General features: G+C 36.3%; 1 protein-coding gene across 1 annotated transcript in view; it reads right to left on the bottom strand.

Annotated features, from left to right (window-relative positions):
- Positions 1 to 1,959: 1,959 nt before the first annotated feature.
- LOC131684465 (odorant receptor coreceptor) overlaps positions 1,960 to 14,431 on the bottom strand; it is a 39,565-nt gene continuing 27,093 nt past the window's right edge. Inside the window, exons 7-9 of the mRNA XM_058967373.1 lie at positions 2,593 to 2,797; positions 2,369 to 2,524; positions 1,960 to 2,287 (exon numbers count right to left, since the gene is read on the bottom strand). Of these exons, the coding sequence (XP_058823356.1) occupies positions 2,237 to 2,287; positions 2,369 to 2,524; positions 2,593 to 2,797 (412 nt within the window). The 3' untranslated portion in view covers positions 1,960 to 2,236. The remainder of the gene's footprint in view (positions 2,288 to 2,368; positions 2,525 to 2,592; positions 2,798 to 14,431) is intronic.

Here is a 14,431-nt window from a genome sequence, read left to right as displayed (position 1 = left end):
TATAAATATATAGTGTTCTCATGAATTGTTTGATAAGGTGATTTTTTAAGAATTTATTTTCAATTTTAACTGATTTTCCATACTGATTTCCATATAAACTTTGAAATTTTTGGAGGGTCCGTAGACGCAACCGATCGGTACCAAAATTTGCACAATTACTAAGGGCCATAAAAGGAATTAATAGAGCCTGGTGGAGCTAAAAGTCAAAATTTGAACCAGTCTACTGTCCATCCAATCCAAGTATTTTTTGTAAGTTCTTGAGTCAACTTTTTAACCAGTAGGTCCCGTGCGGTTTTTGATTTTAGTTTTTAGATAACTGATAAAAATGTTAATAACTTTTTCCGATGATTTTAAATCGATTTATAGTTTTCGACAAATTTGTAGGCAATAAAAGTGTTTATAAGATTCTGAATTTTAGTATTATTTGATTGTCTACAGTACCAACCAGTGACAAAAATATGAATTAGTTTCATTGTGAAACCAAAGTTTTTATACAAAAAAAACCTTTAAAATAAAAAGTTGTTATAGACTCCCGACCGTTTATTTTTATGCTTTTGGTTTAAAATGAAAGGAAAAAGTCAGTTCTTTCATATTCAGAAGTTTTACAGTTGCCGAATTTTTAAATAAAATTGTTCTACAAAGACACCGTGTATACATTTCTTTTAAAAGGAACATAGAATCGTATTTATTTTTTGTAAAATAATCCAAATTTGACCCCGAAACCATTCGCTCCCTTAAATGCATTGAGATACATTTACAACGTATTGTTCATTTATGATTTATGAGAAATGTTCTATGGGCAAGATTGCACCTGGTATATTAATGTTCATTATCTGATTCATAAATGTGAAACTCCGTCCTATATGCAATCACACTAACTGTACCTACCTGCACCCTATCTCAATAAAACAACGAATTCTCTTATGGTTCTCTAATTACCACAGTACTTTGCTTGGAACGTTCAAAGCCTAATGACCGATATTGACCGGCCCCCCTTCTAGCGTCTCGCGAATGTTGCAGTCGCTTGCAAGCTCTGTTCCCGAAAAGCGAAGAGAAAAGTGAGCTCGAAAATGCGTCAGTTACCTCCGCCCAGTGCCTTACTTTTCTCATTCGTATGCACATTCATAATTGCGGTGCTGGATTTTTATCACGCTCTTTTCTTGATTCGTAGCCTGATGCCGTCATGCCATCCGTACCGGTTGCTTACGATTTGCTCGTCCTTCACGCTTCGGAAACCATGCGAGCAGTCGAGTTTTACCAGAGATTTATTTCCGGTTGAATTGAGGGTGTGTTAATTGGTGGGTTTCTACGAAGGCAGCGGCGAGAGGCGAAAAACAAACGCAATTACTGAGGTGTAAAAGAGAAAAAAGCATACCCAAAAATATTTGATACATTTGTAAGCAGGGAAAACTGATCTATCAAAATTCTACCAAAAATTAAACGGGTGCGCCTTTTTGAATTTCGTACCAACTGTTTCTTTGTTGAAAATAATAATTAGGTGACAATATCAAGAAAAGTGGTTGAAACTTTGAATACTTTGTATTCACTGGCGATGCTATTGGAGACTAATAGCATAGACAGACTCGTACAATTTGAAAACTGTGCTTTTTTCTATTTCTCCATAGTGGAGAACAATTTAGGCAAAAGCTATTTTTCTCTATTAAGGAGAAAATTCTTTAAAGCCATCATTGCGCGTGAAGAGCACAAAACCTATAACCAAATTATTTATGGAATTCGCTTTTCGACTTCGTCTCATTAGAATCCGACGCTAACTTAGTGGCAGCGTCAAATTGCTGAAGCCTTGCAGTTGAAAAAAAAACTCTCCACGTAGTAAAATTAGAAAGTTGAAAAAACTGTTGAAGGATTTCAAGAAATGCAATATGCTGCAAACAATTATTCTTTGCTTGTTAAACTAAGATTTGTTTTAGTACTCACCAATATTTATTACTGAAATATATTAATCTTATATAAAAACTACATTTGATTTGTTAACTTTTCATAAAATTATTATCCAGTTTGTTTACCAATGATTGAATTTTCACTTGATTAGAAAATTTAAATCCACTCTAATCCTAATAGTTTGACTAAATTGTTCAATAGCAACATTTTGCTCTAACAACAGTGTTTAGCAACATTAGATATTGATGATTTCCTTAGGAGCTAGTCAAAATTCTGTGTCATGTATTGCCGCTTCGTTTATTAAATCTATTAATAGCACAATAAAAGTTTCAACAGCTTACTTCAGCTGTACCAGCACCATAAAGTAGGTGACAACGGCACCCAGCACCTGTTGTGGAAGACAGCATGAAAAAGACATACCATTATTGATTGACGCCCAAATTTTCTATCGTTTTCCATTGCCCCTTACCGACGCAAACAGATCCAGCGAAACGGTGAAAAACTTGGCCCCTGAAATGGTCATCGCCTTTTGACACTGTTGGCACACAATCTGCACAAAGGTTTTCGCTTCCTCGGAACCGTCATACCAGTGGCACGAATAGGCAGCCTCCATCACCGATGAACTCTGCAATAGAGGACAGATGAGATTGAGCTGTTCTACGCACATACGTCCCATCGCAGGCGCTGGCTTACCTCCTCAATCAGTCGGTTGCCGAAGATACAAAACAGGAACACCTGGGCCAGCGCGTACACCAGATAGCCTATGACGGTCAATCCGTACACGTTGAGTCCGTCGATTTTGGTTGCCTGGTAGGCCAGCAGCGTCAGTTTGATGGTCGAGGTTAACATGTGCAGGAGCAGGGCCGCTCCGTACGTATCGCCGATGGCCGAGACTAATCTGGTGATTAAAGGAAGGAAACATTAGGCTATTTGTAAGGTATTTAAATATAATGGAACATATCATGTTAAGGGCATGTATGATAGCTGATAACCTGAAAATCTCTTCTGCAATAAATTTTAATATTAGATATAAAGATTGGCTGAGTTCAAAATAAATCTTCATGCCCCAAATATAGGAACAAACCTCGTCTTACAGAATAAATATATAACAAAACATGCCCCGCAATGTTTGATGCCTGTTACACGAAACAAATGAATTTGACACTGGTTGTTATTTTCCACAACTTTTTTTTCTCCGAGGATCGTAATTTATAGCATTCAATTTTCCGCCCCATCGGAAGCTGTGATTTACGACGACACATTCGCGTGACTAACATTGCCACGCGTCATTGAGTTCTTTCTGACTTTCCCGAAAAGTACAAAGTAAACCTAACCGGCTATGCGGTGGAAAAGCAGCGCTACATGTCCAAACTTGAATGTGCCACATTTTCTATTCAACTCCCAGGGCGAACGCCAGCACAACATTCGTGAAAAGAAAAATCCTTGCAATGTAAATATACCGAGAAAGGACATCCTCGCTCCGTCAGCAACACGATAGCCGTCGATGTTGAGCGCAAAAATGAAAGCACGGATGCGGAAAGAGCACTCAGCGCTTTGGCAGAGGCGGCATTGGTGATAAAAGAAAATCCCCCTCATTCTTGAAATCGTTGTTTATGTCCTTCATAGTTTTCTATTTTCAGACGTAACATAAAAAGCATCCATTCAGTCGCTGTACCGCCCTAGCAGAGTGAGTAACCTAGAGGTTAGATGCTGGGTGTCAAAGGGGTTTGGGATGAGCTCTATGCATACATGGTAGTGTGAAAATGATGAGTCGATTGAGACTACCCTTTTCACCTTGATACTGCCATTTACCATTTACTGATCCTAGGGATTAATGTGGAAAAGTTGAATCTGTCTGACTGGTCCTATAAAAGAGTCATTTTATAGTAATTTCGTGATTACGAAATGAAGTAACCCTACTCTGATTTGGGTATATATTTGAAGGATATACTTTGATGAAATTAAAGTAACCTAGATAATTATAGGGGAGCCTAAGGTTAGTTGGTGAAATCCTCTTTTCTCCGTTTCTATTAGACATATTGCACTGCCTCTCTTTGTGTACCTCGCTTAATGTGAAACATCTCTTAATGTGAAAAACTTTTTCCAATGTTGAAAAACACTTTGTTTTGCAGAAGTGAAGCGATATAGTATTTTCAAAGATACTTCGTAAATTTTCTTATTTTTAAACATTTAGTTTTATTTAAGGTGATTTTCAATGTATTCCCCGAATGATTATACGGGGCGTGAAAAAAGCTTTCAGTCGTGATATAGATTTCCATTAGGTGTGGGGGGGCTAAAAGCTTAAAAACATTCAGTTAGGTTAAGCCCTCATTGTCAGTTAGATTTCTGGTAAAGGTTCGATTGTAAAACAGTTATTTCATTTTGTTATTGAAATTTACGTTGTTTCATTTATTTCTTATATCTAGAAACTGTTTCTCAAAAAAAGGTAACTAGAGTATTTATGTATCTTATTATCATCCCATTTTAATGAGGCTTAAAAATTAACATTGAACATTTTTTAACATTAAAAATTTCTCACGGTCTTTGACGCAAAACAATTCTCACGTTTTTGGCAACGTGATTTTTTTTAAAGTTAATAAAATTGACCATTTTTAGTCCCAGATATTCCATTCTATTCTAACCCTAAAACAGCCAGTATTGAAAAGCATCCTGGAAAACACTACAGTTATTCTATAGTGTTTTTCTTGTCAATATTATTATTTGAAGCATATTTTCATATGTCGCAAATTTTAAAACGGCCAGGCCTACTGTGCAGAGTTTGGTTTAAAGATGTTTCAAAATTAAACGGCAATCAAATTATTCAATTAATGAATAATTTGATTGACGAATCGTTTTGAACCTTAAAGGAGGAAGAAACGAAGACAACCGTACCAACCGTTTCCGTTTGAAGGGGATATGATAAATCGTTGGGAGTGACTTTGCTAAGAAGGTTAATGTCACTCCTTTGGTCCTTTGGGATGGAACAGAGGTATTTACACCTTGCCCTGGCTGTTAAGCCTAGAATAAAGCCCCTTTACTCGCTCTAAAAATGATGTTTAGATCACCTTTAAATTTCACTACTCGACCGGTATCTACAACAGATGGGCGTACCTCAATTACTTTCTGTGTCCATTATCAAAACTGCGTTTTGTCTGGAAACGACACTGATGACGAACACAAACATGCATGAACCGCACACCTGCTATAGGCACAGTTAATCATTTGGATTTGAGTAAAACCATTCCATTAAACACATTCACGAAAGTGAATAATTATAAACACAAAAAGAAAAATATAACTAGATTGTCCGCAACGCTCGTCGTACCTTTCTTCATCCAATATAGAACGCCATCACTTTGACCGTTCCCGCTACCGGAGACATTATTCAGGGATTCACCTTATTGCTTGATTGTTGGAGAGGTTAGGCAATTATCCTGAAACAATATCTTTAATTCGTCCTTCGAAGGTATTTTTTCAACAATTTGCTGTGACAACTTGAGAAAGTCTGCGTCCGTCACCAATAACATCGCGCTCCTGGTCGAACTGATCACGGAAGCTACCATCTTCGCTATGCCGGGATATTAGGTGTTGCTGTTTAACCCTAGAACGTTGCACTGGGGTACAAATGTACCCCACGCCTTCTTTGGGACCGTGTAAAAACGAGAATTCGGCATTTACCCATCTGGGACCCTAACCATAATTCAATTTAGAGTTCCTAGTACGAGTAGGAAAAGATGGTATAACCAGTTTGCTTTTAGCCTTCGTGGAAGCAGGTGTCAAAGTTGGCGTGGGATACATTTGTACCCCAGTGTACGGTTGCCGTTAGTGTTTCGTCAGGTTTCGTGCTGTCAGTGGAAATGTGATTCGTGACAATACCAGTTTAAATACTGGTTGTTTTACTACGGTAGTAACAATTAGTATTATATAATCGTTTTTAATCGTTTATTTAATTAATTTAATTTAATTTTGAAGCGGAACAAAAAATCGTTCTCATTTTTGCTGATTTTTATTGTTTTATAGTTAATTTTTTATAGTTTTTCAAAGCAATGGCGCACAAGTATAATTTGCGTACAATAACAGCTGTAACAGTAACATTGCGTGTTACCAATGTATTACTATTCAGAAATATTTTTTTCATTTCAATTGCCACCCCATTTCGTGGTATTTTCCCAATCCCCTATTTTTAAACTTTCACTCTTCAAAATAATTGCAGTTTTTCAAAACTATCGAAGTTCCATTTTATACCGTATCAAGATAATTCTTTCAACTTTTAGAATCATTTGATTTTTTTTCAACTCGGTTGAAAATTCGCAAAATTATAATAATTTTTGTGACAATGTCAAAACAGCGATTTTTTCACTTTTTATTTTGTTCAATCCAATTTATGTATCATTGATTCAATAAATTCCGTACTTTCACTTACACAGCTGTTTTAGCAATTAAAAAACGAACAACATGGTTCATTATACATTGTTTTTGTTTGCATTTTTACTTGTGAAAATTGCGATCAAACGCGTGGGGTACATTTGTACCCTAGTGCAACGTTCTAGGATGGAAAACGCAAGTGCAACGTTCTAGGGTTAAAGTTGACCATTTTTAGTCCCAGATAACTCGTAAACTATTGATGCATGGAATTTTTTTACGAATCAATAAAGTTGTGATTTCGTATGAGTTTGGATTTCTTTTAAATATTTGTTTTATTATTTGCCTTATGTATCCTGCAATAAGCAAAGCCAATTTGAAATCGCTATCGCTATGGAAGTATGCTTTAGCATAAAACGTTATTAAAAGAAAATGATGCGTATTTATTTTAATGTTCAGGCAGTTTGGGGATTTCATCCTTTTCTCAAGGACGTCATTATCCCGGTACTGCTATTGCGTATTCTGTAGTGGCAACACGCCAAATGTGGCAAAAACTTGAGAGGGCCCCGGAGGGAACTAATTAATTACTAGACGCTATCGTTGATAACTCGGTTCATATTATAGGTTGTGGTGAAAATCGAAGTCTTACTGCCAACTGCAAATTTACTGCCAGATCATACACTTTTTCCAAACTAGTCTGCAACAACAATTTTATACTTCTTGGAAACATGTGTTCTTTGGCAAAATAAAGCTTCCATCCCGGAAGCTCTTTAAAATCAAATTTTCATCATCCTTTCAGATGCATTTATTGAATTTGTTCAGATCCTGATCAAACATCTTTCAGACTCACGATTTTGATCATAATGTTTTGCTTTACGGTTCAGCTCGATTGCCTGATAGTCCTATATTTGAAGAAAACGACGGCACCGCTTCGACGTCACAATGGCACCTTCAGGACAGCAGACAAACTTTAGGGGAACCCGGGGCTAGTTGGCGGTTGGGGTAAGTTGGCGGAAGCCCCTTTTCTCCGTTTCTATTAGACATAAAGCGTTGCCTCTCGTTATGTACCTCAAGTAATGTGAAACACATTATCCGATGTGTTTTTGTTGCAAAACATTTTGTTTGGTTGAAATTGTGGGCGATATTATGTTTTCGAGCATACCAAGTAAATTTTCTAAATTTTAAATACTTTGCGGTACTTAGGTTGATTTTCAATCTATTTACCGAATGATTATATTTTTCGATAGCACGTGAAAAGAGCTTTCAGTATCCGTATAGATATTGCATCTATCCACAAACAAAAGTTATTTTTTTAATAGTTTTTAATAAAATATGCGGTTGGGGTAAGTTGGCGGCGTTGCACGCGGGGCAAGTTGGCGGTACTATCAGTGTAAAAAAGTCATCAAAAAAATTTATTTCTGGAATTCACTCCAAAGCAAGAAAATCTTTTTCTTCTGTATCTCGCCAATGTAGGAGACATTTATTCCGGCCAATTGCACGAAAAATTTCGAAAATTTGCTTTTGAATATGGAGTAAGCGTCAAAGTCAAAATGCCGGGGTATTGAAACTGAAATATATTAGCAAATGTCGGTTAATATACAGTTTTCTCGAAAAGACATTCAGCACGTTCCAAAAGGACCCTTGAGGTAATAGAATCTCCATTTGATTGCTTAGTTTTTGGCATATCCCACCATACCGCCAACTTACCCCGGGGCCGGGGTAAGTTGGCGGGTTTTCCGCGTCACATATTTTTGTCTCTAAAAAGGAGAAATTGTATCAAACACTTTTGAAAAAATCAAAGATGTTGTCAACAGTCTGCTCTTTCAAGCCGCATGTTTTGTTTTGCAAGATCTATCTACATCAAAGCGGTAAAAATTGAAAACTGAAAACACCGCCAACTAGCCCCGGTCTCCCCTACTTGAAAATTTCGGTTTGTATTGTACATATAAAGGTTTGGCCATTGTGATCATCATACTCGGGTTTTCATTTCTATTATGCAGAATAATTCCTCTCTTTTTTCTGTCGCGTGACAATTTATGAAAACATACTTTTTAAAAAAAATTTGCATGAGATCTCAGGAGAAAATTTTTCTTGAAAATCCAAAACTCACAAACAAAACAACTTCTTAGCAACTCCGAGAATCAAGTAAAAAATAGAAAAACTCATTTCTGTAGGAAAAAATTTAATAACACATTTTGAGGTATGTGAGTGGTCCAAAATTCATTTAGAAAACATAGTTAGGAAAAAATCAATTATTTTTCGTAATCCAGTGCTATTTATAGCGACCGAATAATCTGGGAATTTTATGAAAACCATGGTCGAATGCATTAGACATTTCCAGAGAGCCACTTTCCAGTCACGCTCCACACACATATTTTCCTCGATTGCATACCTCCAGCGAGAGCAACGCTTTCACCAAAAGTCGACAACACCTTACAGGTTGTCTACTGATCACTTTAACGAATCCCTCTCCTGAGCGCTACATGCCCAAAACTGATTATCATTTTAAACAGTCTCTAACATGCTAGTCCATAATTCATGTCATGATCGTCCATTTCAGCGGCTTTCAGCACACTACACTGTTCTAACATATAACTAGTGCAAGCAATAAATTCCTAGTCTTTTCTAATCTGTTACTCGTTGGTACTCCACATCGAATCAATTTCCTCATATGTTATCCGATAGTCATGTGATCTCTTGTTGATCGTTCTCCAAAACTTTTTGTCCTAAAGGCAGAATTATACATCTCATGCTTTCCATGAAATATGGGATTTAAATGTATATTTTTTGGTATTCACTAATAAACTAAGTGTATTAATATTTTTTTCGGTTTCCTAAAGTATTCACCTGGATCTTTTCAGATGTTTCAGAATGCATTTTTTCAATAAATAAACTTCTTACTTCAATATACTATAATATATGGACAAGGGAAAATAGCCCAATAGATATGGTAGCAGATATCATTATGGTTTATTACTTTTTCAGTAGATCACACTCAAATAAAATATAACAAATGAACATAAAAACTATAAACTGATGAAAATCGTTTATTTAAAGATGCATCCCAACAACACATTATCATATTTCTTATTTATATAATGAAGAGTTCCTACACATTTTCTTTAGAGTTGTCCCTCTTTACCATGAGAACCGACAGCTTTCCTATCTGTATATTCCAAATCCTTTCATAACTATTTTTTATAACTTTTCGTACCTAGTAATTTCTAGCTAATTCGACATTATTCGTTAAAATGAAAAAAGACTAAAGTAGAATAAGGTTTTATTCAAACGAATAACATCTATATAGTTCCAAAAGTTTTTCTAAGATTATGTTACTGTTAAGTTTTAGAAGAAAGTTGAAAGTTTCTCTTGTTCTCACTTTTCATGTAATACCTCCTGGAATCACCATATCGCCTTTGCAATAAAAAGTTTATAATTTTTAGTCAAAGCAAAAAATGAATTTGATCGCCAGCACTCTTGTATTTTTATATCGGTAACCGAATCTTTGCTGCAGTTACCGCTTCCTCTCAGAAATCTTATCTTGATATCGATAGAGATTCCTGATTTCAACGAACTTTCTATAACTGATTATCCACACACATGGGTTATTTCGTGGGATTTATTAATTATTATTATTACTACGATGAAGATTTTCTACTTTAATTACGTTGAAGACTTTTTTGGAAATAAATTGTAAAGCATCTACTCAATGGATTTAGAAACTTTTTTTTATTTTGAAGATACATGTTTTGACTTTTCAATTTTACTTTTGAAGACGAAAAGAAAAATCTCTTGCGACTTTGAAACTTCATTAATGACAATGATGTTGAAACTGAATGGGTCCCGCTTAAGTAAAGTTGTGGCAAATTGGGTAATCTCTAATCAGAAAACTCATATTTTTTATAATCATAGTCATTTTGGCTATATTTAGACGAGAGGGATTTCTTTTATTTTATAATTCGTAAAATTTATGTAACGATTTGTGAAAATTTGCAACATTTACGTTATTTTTTGGCCTATTAGGGGCAATAAAAATGGATCAAATTGACATTTTGCAAATCCTTCTCCACCAAACATAGCGGTATGTTTTCTGAACAATGGAGAAAAAATTATTGAAATCGGACCAGTACTTCTATGAAAAGTCTTACTTGACCGCTTAAAAAACACTACCTTCGGGAAAACGCGTTTAAAAATAAAGTACGGTGTATAACTCGATTGTAGTATCTTACTAGTTAATCTGCTATACCGGGGCCGTAGAGTTCACCTTCCTCATCACGAAAATGTTCTTGGTTGTCCACATTTTATTCCCTCTGTTGAATTCGGGCCTGTTTTACCACGACACCCACTTTGCGTTCAGAACGAGTTATACTTCACTATCGAATCGTGTAGCACATCTTTCAGCTTCAGTCCCCAAGGTAATTCCCATCACCTCCATAGCTTGTAAGATCGATGAAAATCTTTGGTTGAAGATACTGACTACCAAATAAGTCACAACATTGACCACCTGCCTGCCAGAATTTGTGCATGTGTTTTTGGCGCTAAGGAACAGATTCCACTATTCAGAGACTCATTGATGTTTTGGGGCTGAGCTCCTAAGCATCTTTCTAATAAATCACTAGATGATAGACTTTCGTAGATCTTGACATGTTCGAAAGTTTCTAAAGTTCCTTTTACTTCAGCCTGACGCCACTTGCAGCAACTGTTCTCGCCGGGTGAACACTTTGAGTGCCTGAGATTTTCGTTCGATGACGAGCAGTGTTCGAGGGAAGTCCAGATTGCATTTCACAAATGTTCTACAGAATTTGAGTTTCTCCGAATCGCCAGACCATAAAATTTTGTTAAGTGGTCGATTGATTTGTCCGTCAACTTTCCCTTTCCTTTCCCACCGATACCTTTGTTTTCTTTCTTCAGTTTTCGTAATCTCGTTCCCATACGCTTCTCAACATGTCCGACGCATTTTTTCTTAGGTACGATAATCTGCCCATGATCGTATATCAGTCCCATAAAGATAGGAAATCCCATAGAAAACGGGACAACTATGCGATCATGGGTAGTAATCTCGTCCCCAAAAAACACGAAACCATTCACAGACGCTCACATATACATAAACCGTCAAGAATGGACCTGTGAATTCTTTAAAAAATGTGTTTTTCCATAGACAAGAGCCATCGTAGTGCGCCGCGCTTAGTATCTCAGAAACGGTCGGATATGGATACCTTTCGATTCCAAGAAACATGCCAAGGAATATGATTTTCACCAAATCCTTTCTGCGGCGTGTTCTCAGATAAATTGAAATTTAACAAAGAAAAAAAATCGATTTTTTGAAACCATGAAAGTAGAAGACCCCCTTAGTCAAGAAAAAATGCAACTCACTGCAATTCACTTCAAACAAATCAAAAATACCACACTGAATGGAATCATCTGAGCGAAATTCGTGAAATGATTATTTTTTGTGTAGGACTCCATCGCCACAAGCCTGCACGGTTTGTCTGTGAGAAAGCGCGTTTGTTTGGTTAGTTTTACACCAGCGCGCGATCGTTACATACACTGTGAGTGGAAACAACTAGCGACGATCGCCTGCTTGTAACGATGTGATGAACGCTATTGCGTTGAAGATTGCATATAGCATGGGCGTAATTCAAAACATGTAGTTACGTTATGGCATCTCTTCTTAAAGAAATTTATTTGCACCGTTACGCAAATACGCTAAGGCTCCATATTGTGAACCACAGTTGGCAAAGTGCACCAACCAAATATACTATGAAATTTAAAAATAAGTTCACTGCAGATTCGTCTCTAATATCATGTGAACCCAGGTGTTTAAATGTAGTAAAAGTCTACGTTTGTCTATTAAATTCTCGTGTGCCAAGAGGAAAGGTCAGGAAGTCTACTTTTTAGGCCCAGATTTTTACCTTATGTGGGTGCAGAGTGAAAAATTAAAAATACTTCTTCGATCAAAACAGTGATTATGATATATCTTATGTATTTATCAGCCTCATTAAATAATTTACTAATAGAAGCGAGAGTTTCCGAATTTTTTTTAATTTCTTCCAGCAATAATGTGCATACCGCAAAAAAGATTTTTTGCGATATGCACATTATTGCTAGCTTGAATCTATATAAAATATAGTAACACAATATACTTAGTTACTATGAAATAAACAGTTTGTTTCAAATTAAAAAAGTTAACTCTTGTTTGTTTCAATAAATTCGGTTTTTGTTGGAAAATATTTCTATTTTCAAATCGGGAAATTGAATTGAACTAAGCAGATATTTTTGGATGGATGAATCAAAATATCAATTGAAGCAATTTGGCAAGAACTGTTATCTGAGCTTTTCGAAAATAAACAAAATTATTGCTTAATTTAAAAAAAAATTGTAAAGAATGAAATAAAACTACATTGCAACGTATTAGCATGTGCGGTTTATTTGACATTTTTTTACAATGTCAAACTGTATAAAGATGTAAAAATTCATGGTCTTCCATATTCCTTTGCAAAAATCAAATTGTGTTCACTCCGTGAAGTTTTGTTGGTTGCTTGAACGTTTAAAATGTCTCTTTTCAGATGTTCGATATTTTTATAAATAAGTAGAAGGGGCTGGCATTCTTTAGATAGCTTTACTCTATATCTTAGAACCAATCCTATTCACAGTTAACCGTCAAGTTAATTACGCCAGCCAATTATGCTCCCTGGGGATTACACTGCGGTAACTTCTAAGATCGCTTGCGTGGAGTAATTTGATAAAGCGACAATTCGTCAAAGTTACCAAGGAGGTTCCAACAGAAGATCCTCCCTAAACTAATTGCAAAGTACCAGTCAATCAAGCGATCGTGAACTGTTTCGATACTGTTCGTGGAATTGACGAAAGAATCTTCCTGCACGCTTAAACAGCATCATGACTTTGCTCTCTGCTGAATCTGATCTGTCCTCCAACAACATCGAGATTTACTAGCAGAATGTTGGTGACTTAAATTCATCAACGGACAGCTATTTGCTCGCGACCACGGGCTGCTGTTATGACGTCATCGCATTGACCAAGACGTCGTGAACAGCCACAAGACATCGGGTGGTGGTGTACTTATCACCAGGGTTCGGCGTGGTATAAAAGCCCGAGTGATCAACGATGGCCGGTGGACGAGCTCCGAGCAAGTGTGGATTTTAGTGAAACTTAACGATCGCAATATATTTCTGTGTTTCGTATATTTTTTACCTGACAGAATTCGCGACTTCAGCCTGATCGATGTACATCTTTCCTCCGTTTCTTTCATTACCTCGATCGCCGCCCCGTCTGATGATATTGTTATACTGGGCGACTTCAACTTACCTGGCGTGACGTGGTGCCAGGCAAGTAATGAATTTCTATGATTGAATATCAAAAAAAATTCGCTTATCAACAATGCCAGTGGTATTCTGGACAGCTACAGCAGCGCAACTCTTCGGCAAATTAATAAGGGGCCGTACACAAATGACGTAGCTTTTTTCGGAGTTTTTCGACCCCTCCCTCCCCGCTCGTAGCATTTTGTCACAAAACTCTAACCTACCCCGAGGCGCAAATCCCCGACTATGTACGGGGAACGTGCCATTTGAGCCAATATATTCTGATTCCTGATACCCCTTATAAATAACGTAGCATTTCTGACAACCCCCCCCCCCCCCCACCTTCCCAACGCGACCAGTGGATTGAAAAAAATTTAAATATGTTTTACAATTCTTTTAAATACATGTATTTACAAAATGTTTGACGGCTTTTATCCACATTTTCATTTTAATAGCAAATTGCGAACAAAATAAGCCCATTTCAAACTAATAGCAAATAACTTAAAATTCAAAGCGATGACTTATACTTCTTTATATACCAATCGATTGTAATTGAATTTCAGCTACAATTTCTGAAAGATACATTTTTATATTTTCTCAAAAAATAGACAAAAATGCGTAGAAGTACAGAAATTTCATTTAGTTGGCAAAAATCGTCGAATTCAAAGGGATGAGCTAAATCTTTTTATGTACCAGTCGATTGGAATTGATTTCGGTTACAATTTCTTAAAGAACAAATTCTTATGTTTTCTAAAAAAAATAAACAAAAATACGTAGAACTACAGAAATTTAATTCAGTTGGTTAATATCGTCGATTTCCAAGCGATAACCTATACCTTTACATGTACCAT

The sequence above is a fragment of the Topomyia yanbarensis genome, chromosome 2 (genome assembly GCF_030247195.1).
Source record: "Topomyia yanbarensis strain Yona2022 chromosome 2, ASM3024719v1, whole genome shotgun sequence".
Lineage (NCBI taxonomy): Eukaryota > Metazoa > Arthropoda > Insecta > Diptera > Culicidae > Topomyia > Topomyia yanbarensis.
Note: the sequence above shows the minus strand (reverse complement) of the source record. Positions and strands in the feature narration are given on the sequence as shown.